Source organism: Protopterus annectens, chromosome 1.part2 (genome assembly GCF_019279795.1).
Source record: "Protopterus annectens isolate FY-2018-M chromosome 1.part2, PAN1.0, whole genome shotgun sequence".
Taxonomy (NCBI): domain Eukaryota; kingdom Metazoa; phylum Chordata; order Ceratodontiformes; family Protopteridae; genus Protopterus; species Protopterus annectens.
The window spans coordinates 443,667,865-443,685,364 of NC_056727.1; the positions used below are offsets into that span (position 1 = coordinate 443,667,865).

A 17,500-nucleotide genomic window follows, 5' to 3' on the forward strand; every position below is an offset into this window, starting at 1 on the left:
CCCTAATAACTCAAGTTGTAGCTAGTGAGTGGGATAAAGTGAAACAGAGTTTAAAATAGGATAGAAATAAAAGAAAGATATATGTAAGTAGTAACACAAATTATTTAGAGGGGCTGACAAAGGTTAAAGTATTGCAGAATAAGGGGAAATCTCAAAGAACAACAGGCACAAGTGCTAAACAGAAAAATAAGGGGATATCAAGATAATATGTAAGCATTTAGAAAGGACTTCTCTTAAGCCACTGTTTTTTGATAATTCCAGGGCACAAAAACTTTTAGCACAATGATTTGGTCAACAGAAAGTAGAAAGTATTGTTGCCAAACTTGGGGACCATATAAACAAGAAAAATAACCACAGATTCTGTAGCTGTTGAAGAGATATTCCAGCAATTTAATGACAATTTGTATAAGGCAGTAGAATGTGGAAATCAGGAAAATATCCAAATGAAAATATTTATGGTATACTTAAGTATGCCAAGGTTAGAGGTACACAAGGCTCAACAACTAACTGTTAGGATAGGAGGGGAGAAGATAAAAAATGAGGATGTATAATCTCAATAACATCCCCAGGAATAGAGGATATTCCTGTGATAGACTGGAAGCTAAGAGGAAAGGTGACAAAGGTGTGGAAAGTTTTGTTTAACAGTATTTTAAAAGTAAAACACCAATATCTTGGAAAATAGCTGTGGTGGTGTAATACCTAAAGATAAAGGCCAATCAGACCCAGCTTCAAATAGGCTCATTTTAATTTTAAACTATGATTATAAAGTGTTTAGGTCTATAATAGCTAAAAACGATAAAGGTGTTGCCTAAATTAACAGATATGGATCAGTGTGTGCTTTGGAGAGTAGGTAAACATCTGACATTAATAGAACAATGATCCACAGGGAAGCAGAATGTAAAAAAACACCACTGTTTGGTGGGTCCTAATGCAGAGAAAGCATCTGACAGTGAACTATGATTCTGAGTAGGGCAACTGAAGCATTTGCATTCCCTGATAGAATAAGTTTAATTAGGAGAATATATGAGGGATCGGATATGAGAGATTGGAAGCAAAAATGAATGTGGGATGGCTCCTCTCTGCTAAGATGTGTCTGAACAGAAGAATCAGGCAGTGGTGTCCTCTTTCCTCTGTTATCTGCAATATACTTCTAGCCACTGTCAAAAAAAATAAGGGACTCGGAAATTCAAGGCTAGAACTTATGGTAATCAAGAAAAGTTGACTATTTTGTACCTGACAAGACCAGTAAAGGACAGTGTTGTGGAGCATTCTGAGACAGTTTCAAGTCTTTTTGGGATATAAAATTGAAGATAAAACAAATGCTACACCTGTAAATTACATACCCACATATGAACTAGTTCAGCTATAGCCATATTTATGGGCAACTGATAAGATGAAGTACTTAAGAGTATTGATTAAAAAGGCTTCTGTTATGGCAGCTAAAGGATACGAGGGAAGATACTAAAAAGATAACACAAACTGGGAAACTATAAGCTTTTGTTTATGGATATGGGCAGTAAGATTCAAAGCAATGAAAAATTTTTCGTCCCTTTAGTTTTACATACAGGTCAGGCATATATATATATATTTTTATTTTTTATTTTTTTATCAGCCAGAGAAGAATTGGTGGACAATAACAAGAGTTGAAGGAATTACTTTAACGGCCTTGAGGATATTCATTCCCCATAAGGGGAACACAGACTTGAGAAATCAGCTAGCCAGCTATAAAATTGGTCTAAGCTATGACCACCTTCAAATCTCCTGCTCTTCTGATACTACAACTGCCCTCATCCTAGAGGCCTGATGATTTGACTTCACTATCCCAACACAAAGTCCACCAACGTTTAAACAGTAAACCCTGACTGCACCCAAGCAGAACTACTTGACAGTTCTAATGGCCCTTTAGTATTACTACTCACTTGTAAAGGGGAGAGATTTTCTAGTCCATCGATAATACCCCCCCCTTTGCAGATCTGGAGTACATTCCAAACTTGGGGGTTGCAAAACACTGGCTTGTGATGTAAATACACCATCAGTCAAGTGACATCTTCAGACTACAGTGTTGTTTACCCATGTTGCTGCAACTAACTACCGTCTCTGACATTAGCTAATAGCAGTGGGTCAAAATGCCTCCCCTTCCCTGAGATGGGCAGAGTGACTTATACCATTCTGCCAGCTTCATGAAAATGGTAATCAATAATCTTGGATAACTGCTAAAAGAATCTGTTACTTTTATAAGTGGCTCACAAACAGCAATTAATGTAATGCAACAATTACTGTGTCAACTTAAAAGTCGTCTGGTCTGTCTCAGAACCTGTCTTTTTGCCCAAGATAATGTACTACTATTGACTTCATCTTTTTTTACTAGTTGGAAAGCTTTAGGCCCAGGTTTCACAATGTTCATCATGTATATGCTTCGCCTTCGAGATCTCAGTCATAGGAACATGACTCACTCCCCCCCTTCAGAATACTCCAATCTTTACTCACTCATGAAAGAAGTTTTATATAAAAAATACATTTATGACTAATGTTTTTAATGAGGGCTTCTGTTGTACAAGAATCACTTTGAAGACAGCTGTGTAGGAGGGGGCCCTCCTTTCCACCAACAATCAGTTAAGAAAAGGGCACAGAACTATGTAACGCTTACTTTCTGGTATGATTAATTCTGGTTACATATATTAACATTCTTCACTTGTCTTCCTGACTAATTCACAGAAAGTCTGCCCATAGGCAGTAGAGACTTACCAATAAAATTATGTTATGTTCACAACTATGGTAAAACAAATAGAAAAGCATAAAGAGATAAATTGCAAAACAACAAGGACTCCTATACAGCACACACACAAACACACACAAATTGTGTATACACACACATTATATATATATATATATATATATATATATATATATATATATATATATATATATATATATATATATATTTACATTTGTTTACCGGGAAGGTCTGACTGGACATATATATATATAAAATCAGTATAATAAAATAAACTTTGTCAATGACTAGGAAGACTTCTATTACACGTAGGTTTCATGGAATCCTTACATCACCTCACTATAAAACTCTCCAATCATAGCCAACGAAGTAGCACACTCCAAATGAACAGTGTGTAATTAAAAATAGAGAAAGAGAGAAAGAAAGAAAAAGAAAGGGTTGACTCAGATGATATGGTACCAGCAGTTACTCAGAAAGATGCCCCTTCAGTGTAGGACTAGATATTCAAGTACCAGTGCCTTGTAAACTAACCTCATGGCCACAGGTGGAGAAAAGTATATTGTACAGCAAGATGATATAGGAGTACAGGGAGACATTACATTTTTACAGTAAAGACATACTACCGGACATTTATCTTTATTTTGCAAACAATTTGTTTTTACTTGTAAAAAAAAAATCTAAGAATCTTCTACTACACTTACTACTTGTTACTATCATACTGTAGCTTTTCTTCCTTGGGACTCCACTGAAACGCTATTACTTGGCAGTACTTCTCTAGACAAAAGCAAATACACCACTTGCTAAAAGGTAACCGGTATGCAGAATGCCATCACCTTCAGAGTATCAATCACAAGCTAAGGGGGCACTCCACTGAAGTATTACAAACTGCAAGATCATCTGACTCTGTATTAAATGCATAACCTGGGAAATATCCCTCAGGTAAGACTTTATAACTGTTACATGGCACCTTAGTGATAGCTACAATAAGGGATTACACTTAAAACTAGGCATTTTTTTTTGGACCACCCACCCAGGACCTTGCCTGATGACTCCACTGCCAGTAATCAAATAGCCAGTCAGCCCCCTTCATTTGGGGGTAAGGGGTCTGGGCATTTCCAGGCTAGCTGACAGCCTTAATGGCTCATTTGTTCCTGCCTGGAAATTCTCACTGGCCCTTCTTTCCCCAGTGTGATTTGGGTGAAAGGGAGCTGGTTAATTCACCAGTTCCAGTGGATAGCCTTATCCTCTCCTTAGGAAAACTCCCCTTCCCCATCAAGCAGCTCCTCCAAGCTCTGCCATTGTTGAAATCTGAGGGGAAGCATGCCTCCACATGCCCAATTACCATTCAGCAGGCTCAAACTTCACTAGTGCTTTTGCTAGGTGTCACCATTGTGGTGAGCCAGAGCTGCCTCCCTCCCCACAGGGTGTGAAAGCCACCAGCAGTCTCAGTTTCATCCCTGGCAAGCTCCTGTAAGCAAAAAGCTGGTATAAAAACTTGTGTCATCTGCAGCAGTCAGGCTTTCATCCCTGTATACAACTGAGTTGGCTCAAGCTACATATTATTGGTGTGAATTTTAACTGATTATCCCTATAAATACAGAAAACAAGATATGAAGCCAAGGAGGGTTTTAAAATTTTATAACTGGTCAATGCCTCAGTCTTTGAAAAGGCAGAGTTTAAAACTACTCCTTCACACCTAATTAAAGATATCTAAAAAAAGCCCCCCCCCCCCAACTATAACTTACTCAGGTTCCTGAAGGAAGGAAAGGAAACTGAGAATACTCAAATATTGTCTATGAATGCGATATGAGATCACACAGGAGAAGCGCAAGCTTAAAGAACAGTGGGCCCAGAACAGAGCCCTTTGAAATCACACACTGCAGAGGATAGTTGAAAGAAAAATTGATCTGAGAAATCATGTGGTGCTACTAAGAGGAGCCAAACTGTTCAAGGATTGTAGCAAATAATCTACAGTGGAACTAAAGTAATTCAAGCAAAATCCCACATTCCACAGAAAGACAGAACCTAGCAATGTGCTGAACTAATGGTGACTGGAAGCAGCTATAGACCATCATAGGATATAGCAAATATGTTGGCCAATAACTTTAGCTCCAAGTTTTGCCCCACTATCACCCCTCCCCAGTCACTGCTCTCCAGAAAAACACACCATTTTACCACCAACTATCACTCACTAAGCTCTCCAAGGCCAAGAACACTGCTTCAGTGGGCCCCGATATCACAGGATGCCTCCTGAATAGCATGAAATAGAACATGTTACACCCACTAGAATTTCTATTTAACCACAGCCTCTGGACAGGCTTTGTGTCAAATGAATGAAGGACTGCAATATAGTTATCCCTCTACGCAAAGGGGGCCCTTCCACAGACTCAGAACTACAGACCCCTAGGTCTGATTAGTCTCATATGCAAAGCAATGGAAAGAATGATCATGGATCTTAAAATGACACTGGCCCTATTCCAGTTCTTTTTTGTCAAAGACAGGGCCATGCCTACTTAATCTGGTGGACTTTGTGAAGATCACTAAAGCTACTGATTAGGGCAAAATCCACACTATCTACCTTACCCTGAATAAGGTGTTCAGCACAAAACCTCACTTGAGCACTGTAGATAAGCATAAAAAAATTAGGCATAAACCCCCATATGTCTCCAACTGAATAGCCAGCTGGCTCATTAATGGGACACAAAGTTAAGATGGGGGAATTCAACTCCACAAAGAGACCAGTTACTAGTAGACTGACACACAGATTGATGCTGGGGTCTCTCCTTTTTGGTATCTGCTTCTTTGAAGTCAAGGCAAATGTCAAGGGCCTCGGGCTGATATGGTGACCAAATCCCCTAAAGATACAATACCCTTCAAGGGGACCGGATACAAACAAAACTGGTGTTAGAGCCATGCATTAAAACTCAATATAAAAACATGCATAACAGGATCCCTTGGAAAGACAGCCATCTTTGGACATTACATTGATTATATACCCTAAAAGTAGACTTAGTAGCAGGGATCTGGGAATACATGTGGAGAATAACCTGAACTTTGACCACCTTGTATCTACTGTGGTGAGAAAAGTCATTCTACATTGCACAACATTTATATATGGACATGGCATCCAGGTCCAAGGATGTCATTGTTCCACTGTACTCTGCTCTCATTCGACCATTAAGTACAATGAGCCCTTTGGCATGCACCTGACCAGGCATTTGAAACGGCTACTTCACAAAAAAAGAATACAAGGAGTAAACAAGTACTATGCAGACAATCTCAAGTCCTAACCCTGTATTCATTCTCCTAGGCACTGCTGTGAGGCCATCTATGCCTCGCCTATAAGGCATCCTCTGATCCCATACTGATGGATTTGTTGCATATCAGAAAAACAAATGGCATAAGAAATAGCCATTCTAATGACCTAAGCCTTGTCAGTGACAGACAGGACACTTTGGAAGGACAGTTATGACTCAAAAATTACTCCTTCTCTGGAACAGCCTTCCCATCCACGTGAAGCAAGACTCATCCTTAAACATATTCGAACAAAACTTGGATCAGTGGATGGGAAATTGAAAATTTACCCCTTGTTTGGTACTGTTTTTTTCTCTTTTGTTGCTCCTATGCTTTAAGTATTGTTTGCTTTCGCCTACCTTATCTCATGTTCCAAAGTATATGATATACTCTTGCTTATGTATACTACAGTCATAGAATAAAATGGCAAATGGGCACAAAAAGTAGTTTAAGCGCTTTTGTTCATTTATTTCCTAGAACTTCGTCAGAAATTACAAACACAATCATACTACCACCTTTTATAGCAAATAATTTACAGATCAACCAATAACAAGCAACCATTAATCAAATGCTGATACGAAGCACATCAATATTAATTGAACACTGTTCTTTTTGTAAAAAATTGTTGCACAATTTTGAAAAAACATTCAAAGTTTTATGTAAAAAAATGCACAACAAATATATAAAACTATTTGATCAAATGTTTTTTACATTTTAAAACATTTTGTTGATATTTTTTCATTAATACCTGGTGAAATATCTGCTCTAAAAAGATTTGCCATTTGAGTTGTAAGTATTCCAGATATGCATTGGATGTGTCAGTTAATCTTTCCCACTTAACCTTTTCCAATACCATAAACTGAAAAGTTTTAAATTCCACACACACCTGAGAATGCCTAGCCAATGCATTACTATTGTCCTTAATTGCCAAAATGTGTTCCCTAATTCTGTCCGCTAACCTACGTGCAGTTTTTCCTATATAGAAAAACTTGTATGTTGAGCATACTGCAACATAAACCAGTCCTTCAGTCTGGCATGTGAACCTTTCTTTCACAGTATAAAGATAATTATTGTGCTCAAAGTAAAAACTACTCATGGTCAGAATACATCTGCACTGCAAACACGGATTATATGGAAAAGTTCCTACGTTGTCTATCTCTGACTGCACTCTTACAGTTGGTGAACTTTCTAAAAATTGTTTTAAATTTCTAGTTCTTTTGTAAATGAACTTAGGTTCATCTCCTATAACCCTGGCAATCTCTTGATTTCCTATTAAAATGTTCCAATTATCACTGATGATTTGTCTTTAGTTCCTTCAAGAACTGACATTTTTATCATGTGACCTTTTTAGCACAGAAACCTGCTTTCAGAATTGAAGGAAATTTATCACGTCTTTGTTCTTTAACATTATTGGCAATGACATAAAATTTTTCAGAAGAATATCCTCTTGAAGTAACTTTACCTTATTCATTTCCTCTAAAAAATCCAATTATCACTTATCAGATGACTTAATCTGATGATTTGCCCACAAAAAACATTTAGTTTCATATACGAAAGGTGAAAACTATCATAATGCAAATAATTGTTGGAAAACGTACTCTTTCTAAAGCAGTTACTGGAAAACGTTTTCCCTTGAATAGTTAAGCTGATTATCACATCCAAAAATGGACGGACTTTCCCCCATATCACTCTATACAAAATTATGCCATCTCACACTATCACTTACATGTCACAGTAACAAGTGCATGAATTTTTGAATCACTTGTTCAGATGAAAAACAAATTATCTATGTATCTTCTGTATAAGCATACATAGTTGAAAAGTGGAATCTTAGCCAGAAACAGCTGTTCCCACCAGCATAGGACTAAATTTGCAAACATGAGAGCTACTTGGGGCCCCATGGCCACCCCACTTTTTTATTGAAATACATTCCCATTAAACATGAAAAAATAGTTTAACACTATGTCCAACAACTAACTGACAGATGATGGATATATCATATCCCCTTTCTCTACAATACTTGCTCAAATATAACCTAACAAATTCTATACCCTCCTTTTGATCAACAGAGGTGTATAAAGAGCCAATGTCTATAGTGCACAGCATAGTTTCATTACCAGTGAAAACAATTTTTAAGTTCATCCAAAAAGATCCACGTGTTTTAAGTAATTACTGGTCTATACTATGGGGTTTAACACTGTTCTGAGAGACTGATCGGCAAATATACAGAGCTGAGTACATATATTTTTTTGGTTTTAAAGTTTGTACTGTTAGTTGTTGCTTAGATCTCTGTTGAAACTGTTTTGTCCCACCCACCCTCCCTGTAAATTTGGTGGCTTTTGCAGTTGCCCCGCCTCACTGTAGATTAGATCTGGGACACTGCCCCAGTCCCATCTCTTTACCACATTCTAGCTTGCACTGCATGTGAATTGTTTTTACTACTGTTTTCGCTACTTTTCTGTAAAAAAATAAATAAATCTGTAAGCCTGTTTCCTACCTTTCCTGTAACTAGTATTCCAGATACAGATTTGCTGTATCCAGGACTGTACATAAGCTTCTGAGACCCCCCCCCCCAAGCCTTTCTGTGATAGAGGGAAGCCTTCTAGCTTATCAGTGGGAATGGTAAGCACTAGATAACCTGTCTACCACATAAGGAGTGGTTCTGGCCCAGAAATTGTAGTTATTGGCAGTCTAGGCAATCTTCTATCTCTCTCAACTTTCTGATTTGAAAGCCTGCATTTGCACTTGTTTCTGTCCTGTAACTAGTCTAGTGCAGATACATATTCTTAGTTTTAGCACTTAAATTTGCTTATTCATGCTCAGCACTTGTTCATAACTTGTAAGCACTAAATGAGCTACTAATTACTAAAACACTCAATCTTCCTCATTACCTAGAGGAAAACAGCTGTTGTACTTACTTTTCTCACTTGCTTCGAGAAAAACAGCTCTTGTACTCACTTTCCTCACTTATCTAGAGGAAAATAGTTTTTTATTCAGGCATGTCCAAGGGTCAGCTCCCAGTGTTCTCTTGTGTCTATCTGATGAATCTGGGCATCTTGAGGCAATGTAGAAATTGCCTCATGTACACAGACAACCCTCTCCTCCTACCACCCAACACTACAACCTGTGAGAGATGCACTTATCTAGCCAAACTGGAGGTAAAGCTCTCTCCAACCAAGACTGAACTTGACAGTCAGGAGGAGAAGGTAAACATTTGCACCACACCACACTCATCACATAGTCTCACTAAATCTACACCACCAAAATTCACACCTAGTAACAAAAACATTCACGGAGGCTCTCAATAATAATCTGTCTAAGCAAAAAGAGACCTCCAAAGCAGAAACTCAAGTAACCTCCATCCCCCAACACAACTCAAATGACACATAGCCCACAGGCTCAGTGTGCCACTCAACCACAGCCAATAAGGCAAAACAACGTACCCAACACACTAGTCATAGGTGAGACTATAGTCAGGCACACTGATGTCCCACTCAGCAGGCTAAACAAGAAGGTTACCGTCAGCTGCCTGTCGGGTGCCAGGATCCGCCAGATAACCCACGCACTCAGGTCACTCCACAACAAGTACAAATAGGACTCTGTCATTGTCCATGTTGGTGTGAATGACCTGAGACATACCTCCCTGGACTACATGAAAAGAGACATGGAAGAGCTCTCCGATCTTGCAGCCCAGGCAGGTATGACCCTAGCCCTGAGTAGCATTCTGCCATCACCCAGAATGATACCGCAGTACAAGGAGAAAATGATTGACTTCAATAATTGGCTAAGCTTCTGGTGTCATTCTAAGGGGATCCAGTATCTGTCTGCTTGGATGACATGGTCGAGAGACCACGATGCTTTGCCACAGATGGCCTGCACCTGTCACCCCTGGGATTCAGGATACTGGCTAAGGCTCTTGCTTCCCCATAGTGCCTTTTGTAGGCAGGGTTCAAATAAATTCACCACCATAACAGGAACAGGCAAGCAAAAACTGAGGGTAATGCTACTCAATGCTAGAAGTCTAAATCTCAAAATACACTCACTCAAAGCACTCCTTAAAATGGAGAACATTGATATCTGTGCAGTGACTGAGACCTGGTTCAAGGCTCCAGACAGCACCCCTGCATTACCAGGCTATAACTCATACCACACTTGTCGGCCATGTAACCTGGACCAAAACACCAAAGGCGGAAGTGTGTCCATATTCATTAAAGATATCCACACCACCAGGCTAGTTGCTCAGCATAATGCATGCGAAGTTATCCAAGTGCAACTAACTCTGGGCAAAACTGCAATCCAAATTGTAGCTTGCTACAGATCCCCCACCATGCCCCAGGATTCCCACTCCTTCTTGATGTACTGGAAAATATTAGGGTTCAACCAAACACCCTAATAATGGGCGACTTCAACTACCCCACCATTAACTGTGAAAACTACTCGTGTACAAACTCCTTAGCTCAATGTTTTCTGGAATTCATAAACTCCAATGCCCTAGATCAACTTATCCACACCCCCACCAGGGGCAACAATATCCTAGACCTAGTCATTACCAACATGAGTGACCGGTGTTCCACACCTGAAGTCAACTCCTCGTTGGTCCAATCCAACCATAAGCTTATCACCCTTGATAGCCGCATCCCACCCCCACCCCCATTAAGGAAACAGTAAAAAAATTCTCCAAAGGCAAGGTCATGCTTCTTAAGACAGAAGTGGTGAACTTCATGACACCCATGCAGATGGACAATACAGTTACAACTGCTAAATCCTACACAAATGCACTCTATAAGCACTTACATGAGTGCATGGATCGTGATATCCCAAACGGAACTAAGACACTATCCTCCACAAAAAGGAAGCCAATCTTTTGGTCCCCTGCCATAAACAAACTGTACAACAGAAGGAAGAAAATGTTGCAAGAGAGTAAAATCCCATGAGTGGAGGAGCACCCTGGTCAGCCTCAGTAAGAAGCTGAGATCCCTTATAAGATCCTCCAAAACTAGCTATGAAAACAAAGTTGCCACTAAATCCAAGGACAACCACAAAGCATTCTATAGCAATGTCAAGAATCTAGATGGCAACACCCAGATCTGCTCAGAGTTGCAGCACAAAGGCACGAAAATTACAGACCCAACTGATATTGCCAACATCCCGGCAAATCGGTTGAATGCTAACTTTACCTCCCTCTCACCCCCTAAAGCGCCCATATCTATACAGGAAGAATGCAGAGTCCATGTAATCACAACTACGCAGGTAAAAGCTGCACTCTCTAAAGCCAAAAACACAGCATCCATGGGACCGGACAACATCTCAGGCTGCATTTTACACGAACTGGCTCCCCACTTAAGCACCATGCTCAATAATAGCCTTGCATCAGGCTTTGAGCCCACTGAATGGAGCACAGCAACAGTTATCTGACTCCACAAAGGGGGAGCCACCACTGTTCCCGGGAACTATCGACCTATTAGCCTGAAAAGCCTGGTCTGCAAGCCCATGGAACGTATCATGGAACTCAAAGACATTGGTAACCTCCAAACTCTGGATCCCACCCAGTTCAGGTTTGTGAAAGGAAGATCATGCCTCCTGAACCTGATCATCATCTTTGAGGCAGTCAAAGCCGTGGATGAGGGTAAGGTGGTTCACACAGCCTATCTTGACCTCGCCAAGGCTTTCACAACACCATCCCCCATTCTGGAATTATAGCTAAACTTACTAAACTAGGTATAAATCCCTATGTCACAAGATGGGTTGCCAACTGGCTCACTAACAGAACCCACATCGTAAAAGCTGCAGACTCCAAATCTGACCTCAAAGCAGTGACAAGTGGAGTACCACAGGGTTCCGTCCTGGGACCTCTCCTGTTTGGTATCCACTTCTCTGAAGTACAGGCCAACACAGAAGGCCTCTGGCTAACAAAGTTTGCAGTTGACTGCAAACTAGGAGCCATAGTCAAGTCCCCAAATGATGTGGACATCCTACAGAAGGGCCTCACTGAGACAGATGCCTGGTGTCAGAGGCATGGCCTCAAGCTCAATGCCAAAAAGTGCAGTGTCATCCCCTTTGGTAAAAACTCTGTACCCATGAACTACCGCATAGGCAGCAATCTACTTAACACTGAATGTGTGACAGGAGACCTCGGGACCAAGGTGGACAGTTGTCTCTCCTTTGATAGTCACATCGCCACAGTAGTCAGGAAGTCCTTCTACGTGGCACACATCATAAAAGGGTTCTCATCCAAGAAAAAAAAAAAAGAGGTCATTGTTCCTTTCTGCTCGACACTTATTAGACCCATTATAGAGTACAACGCCCCTTTTGGAATGTACCTCACAAGACATCTGCAGCAGCTGGAAAAGCCACAGAAGTACCTCACAAAGAAAATTACTGGCCTCAAACAAATGCCCTACACTGACCATCTCAAAAAACTCCAGCTTTACTCCGTAGCATATCACCTACTCCAAGGTGAACTCTACCCAACATATAAAGCTATGTCAAACCCAGAGCTGTTGGATATGCTACACCTAAAGAAATCCCAATCCCTATGAGCTACACCCTCTAGGGACCTAAATCTTGTCACCACAATAAACAGGACATGCTGGAGGGATAGTTTCCTGTCCCAGAGACTTCCCATACTCTGGAACAGGCTACCCATCTATGTCAAGCAAAGTTCTTCATTAGCACTCAAGAAAAATCTTGATGAGTGGATGGGAAATGGGAAATAGGAAATACACCCCGGGGATCACTTGCATCTCTGCTCGACAGTGGCACAGGAACATAACTTTCTTGGGTGGCGTAAGCCAGGGAACCTTGTTGGCTAGGCTTACGTAGGCCCTTGGGCCGATAGCCTAGTACCTACCTATGAACCTATGAAAACCAGTGCCACTGTCATTCCTCCCTGAAAACCAAAGTAAAGGTAGGGATACTGTCTTTCCAGATGACAGGAGTGGGATGTTTTCTATCAAGACCTGAACCGTTTGCAGGAAAGTCCACAAACGGTCTCTAAGGAAAGACAGCCTTCAGTTTAAAGGTTTGTTCGGTTATTTCAATTCATACCATATTAGTGTGTTACCATCACTGCAATATGTCAAGCAATGTTCCTGTCAATCTAAAACGATGTCAATCCTATAATCATGAAGCTGTTTTAAGAATTTATTACATTGTTTGAATAACATTTTAGTGGACTTTTACTCGTGAGGACTGAAACAAGTTTTAGATATATTAGAGCCAAAATACAGAGTCAAATGTATGAATCACCTAGCAAGTACTTGGATCCAAAATAATTTTGTGACACAGTGAACAAGTAGGAGAACCCAAAGTACAGAGCTTTAAGATGTATGGGTTTATCATCCACTGGTGCCTCACATCTATGCTGATAGCTATAACCAATGGACCATTTTATGACCAGGTGTTAAATAGGGTTTGGTTAAAACTGGAGTTATAAACAAATAGAATGCAAATTGGTCTTTATTACATAGGAGGAATATGCATTTCAAGGAGGCTGTTGTCACAAGAATTCAAAAGACTTTGATGCTGACATAACAGAATAATTATATTCTGTAGGGTTCAGATTCATTTAATTTGAAGAGGCAATGGTTACTTGCAGGTCATGCAGGTATCACTATGATGGCAGTTTCTCAACATTAGCATAACTGCCATTTATGTTACTTATAATGTGTGTTTTGCTGCAGCAACATAAACATCATTCCCCATTCCTTCCATGTCCATTATTCCACTGGTCCTACTTGTTTGTATAACTCTTCATAAAACTTTCTAAATACCTTTTCTAAATACCTCTCTAATCTTTTTGTCTCTTCTGTTATCCCCCACAACACACATTTTTTATCCTGGCTACCTCCAAACTCCAACAAGTTTCTACTCCTCATCTTCAGTGTCAATCACTACCACTCCCTGCCAGTACCATATTGCAGCCTCCACTGCTGCCATGTACTTCGCCTTCATTTCGGCCTTCACATTATCAGTTTTTCCTCCTAAGGTTTTCACTTTCCTCTGGTTTCTCCCAAGCTTTCATCTGTAACACAAAGTAGGCCTTCCATCCTCTACTTTCTGCCCCTTAGTTCCTTCACACTTAAATCAATTTTTCTTTAACTGCAGCCTTTATCCCACCCCACTGTTTATCCCTTAACTCTTATTTCTGCTTCATGTTCTCAATCTCCACTAGAATTTTTTAAAACTCCTCTTTACCTCCAGTATTCTTATACCTGTATCCTGGTCACCTCAATCTAATTTTCTTTGCTTTATGCTCTTCTCTTCTGTTTGCAAACAGACTGCTACATGGTTAGATATGCATCTGTACAGAATCATGTCTATTCCCTTTTGTGTCAGAAATTTATCCCGACAGCTTACCTGGAGAAGACCATTCCCAGTGAATGTGCATTACTGTCTGCATGAGTATCACTCTCCATGCCCCTTCTTCCCCGGGATTTTCAGAGTCTCTCATATCTTCCTTTACTCTTTTGTTACAGGTTGTCTGCTGGGTTCTGTGGTTACTTAAATATTACACTAAATTTTCATTTCATTCTTTTATTCTGCTCCCACAATGAAAAAAAAAATATGTAGTCATGAAAATATGTGGTCATCCCCCTTTTGGGCATAAATATGTTAACTATTGTCTGCCTCTGTTCCTAAATAATCCATCTCCCGGCTTCACTTTGGAGTGTTCTTTTTGTAATCATCTGCAGCCCTCTTTAATAAAAGCAGATAACTGTTCTCCCTCCCTCAGCTTGGTGTCCCAGTCACATTTTGGGAAGTCACTGCTGTGTATATAGCTTCTTTTATCTTCATGTTTTAGCTTGGTCTCTTGTACTTGATACTGTTTTCATTCAACTGTATACATTTTGCCTCTATCAAGTTTGAGAGCCTTCCCTATATTCCATGTTTACCTGTTTAGTCCTCACTCCCAAAAGACCAGTGCATATGGACTCTCCGACTGCTGGCATTTCCACAGAACTAATCTGCTGTCTTTTTGGCTCCTTTCTCTATTTTGCTCCCTTCTCTCCTCCTCAGTCACTCGTGGGCCATACATTGTGCCATCTGCCCTGCTCCAGTATTGGGTGCCAATCTTTTCTTTCCTTCTGAGTTTGTGCATCTCCACCTTAACTTAACTCTTCCTACTACCATTTTTTTTGTCTATTCTGTCTGTACAAGTGGGCTCTGCATGCATTCTTTTTTTTCTCCTTCTGTAATCCTACTCATGTGATTCCATACTATCCAGCTCAGAGATGACATTCACAATTGCTCTACCTGTACATGCATGCATTTTTCCCTATATCGTTCTTTCCCTCCCCCATGTAATCTTTAATAAAGCACTGTGCATTTGAAATCCCCACTTGCTCTTCGTGTACTTTAACATTCTGTTCATTTCATCAATCCATGCAGTATTCCTTTACTTTTCTTAATGAGGATTCCTTTGTTGTCACCACTTCATGGGCTCTCTTCAACTTGTTTAATCCATTGCCCCCAACACATACCACAACCCACCAGCCCTTGGGAACAGGTCCCTTGCACAACTTCCACTTTCTTTGTGCATTTTTTACAGGAAGAATCACTTTTACTTTCCCACAAAGCCTTGTGGAAAAAGGAATGCACGGTACTGCAGTTGTGTCCCTTCATCTGTTAGTTTTTGTTCATGTACTGCAGCATATACTCTCATGTTTATTCTCCCATCACTGTCAGTCATTGGGTTGCTCCCATTTTTGTTTTGCAGATTTTATTTGGTACTCACACTCAAGTTTATCCAGTTTTCCAAGTCCTTCTGGTGTCCACCATTATCCTCTTATGTCTCCTGATTTGTTCAACACGGCATCTGCTTATGCACCCATTCCATATTCTGTTTCCTTCTTGCCTCCTGCTCTTGTGACAATGACTACATAATTCATGGCCTACTCATTCCACTTCCACTTCCTGTATACTTCTTTTCCTGGGTGAAAGATGCTCTGTGACCAGGCCATGCAAATTGTAAGCTCTGTCTTCGTCTTTCTCTAGTGGCATCCCGCTCCAGGACTGAGGAAGTTTGAAATTTTTCCTGTTTCTTTAGGTTGATTTTGATGTAGTTTTTCACCCCTTGTCTGAATGTGGCTTTTTACAAAGGCAGTCTTTATCGACTTTTCTATAAACCAACATTTTTCATACAGTGCAGTCTTCATCCATGGTTCAAGATATTAATTCCCTGGCAGTTGCCTCTGTTACAATGAAAAGCTTGACATTTTAAAATCTTTCCAATATTTTAAGTGTTACACAGTAAGATGAAACTAAATACCAAGGATGTACAAGATTTGCAAAAAGAATGAAAACAAAAAATATAGTATTTTTTTTTAATAAAACGAGGTGTGGTTTGCTCAATTTCCAGGATTCATACTATCACTTCATCCTAGATGCCTGGTCCCAAAGTATCCGCTAGCCCCTCCAACATCTACTTGAATCCTTATAGCCTCCATTTTATTCCATAATTTCTTTTCTTCATTACTGTTAATGCCTTCTCTGCTTAAGAAATTGTATGTTTTCCAGTTTCACATTATAACCATCTTGGATACAAACAGTAACAGCTATATTAACGTTTTGCCCTGCAAACAGTCTGTACATTATGGGCACCAGCTCAGTAGAATGTTTTTCTCCCATCTCCAAGTGCCTTCCCAGGATTTTACCAGTTCCAGTTAAATTTTGCAAGCATAACTAAAAATTCTTCATTTGTGTACATAATTAAAATTTGTGGTACCAGCCTTTCTTTTGCTAAGTTCTGCATTGCTACATCTCCAGCCACTTGGACTTGCATCTAGGAACATTCTATGCTGTCATTCTGGTATACAGAAGTACTCATAAGAGCATTTCCATCCAAAAATTCATAACTTCCAAATCTTTGTTATGCGTTAAATACATTTTTTGTATTCTTTGCATCTACCACCTTTCATATCACAGTGACTCTCAGTGGGTATCTTATCCATGGTACAATGCCTTCAGTCTTTGGTACTTCCACTACTTACAGAAGGCTCATCTTCACCCTGTACATCTGTTCTGAACATGCCTCCACTATGCACACAATCACTGTAGGAACCTTACTTGTGTCAGAATATGCTCTCAAGCCATGCATACAACAGCATATTCCACACTTTTGCCAGGTGTCTGAATGGTATTCCTACTCTATATATTCTCACTGTTTGAGATGGTACACAAAGGTACATTATCAATCTTTTTGAGCAGATCACAAAGTTTTCAGCTCACCATCCTGCTCCCTTGCAGCAGCCATCTAAAACGATTTAACTTTTTCCATGCAGCAACACATATTCTCTTGGACTACAATCACCTCTTACCTACATTCAGCAAATGAACCCCATCTACCAAATACATTTTTGAAAATGTTTACAAACATTCAACTATTGCCTGGGAAAATACTCAGAGCAATACTGGACTCAGCAAACAAAACTTTGCTATGAAGGAATGTAGACTACGGAAAGTAAAGGCAAA

At 39.9% G+C, this 17,500-nt stretch overlaps 1 protein-coding gene across 1 annotated transcript in view; it reads right to left on the minus strand.

Annotated features, from left to right (window-relative positions):
- Positions 1–17,500, minus strand: part of SNX5 (sorting nexin 5) — a 1,365,310-nt gene that overhangs the window by 803,071 nt on the left and 544,739 nt on the right. Inside the window, 1 exon segment of the mRNA XM_044056982.1 lies at positions 1,992–2,012. Within this exon segment, the coding sequence (XP_043912917.1) occupies positions 1,992–2,012 (21 nt within the window).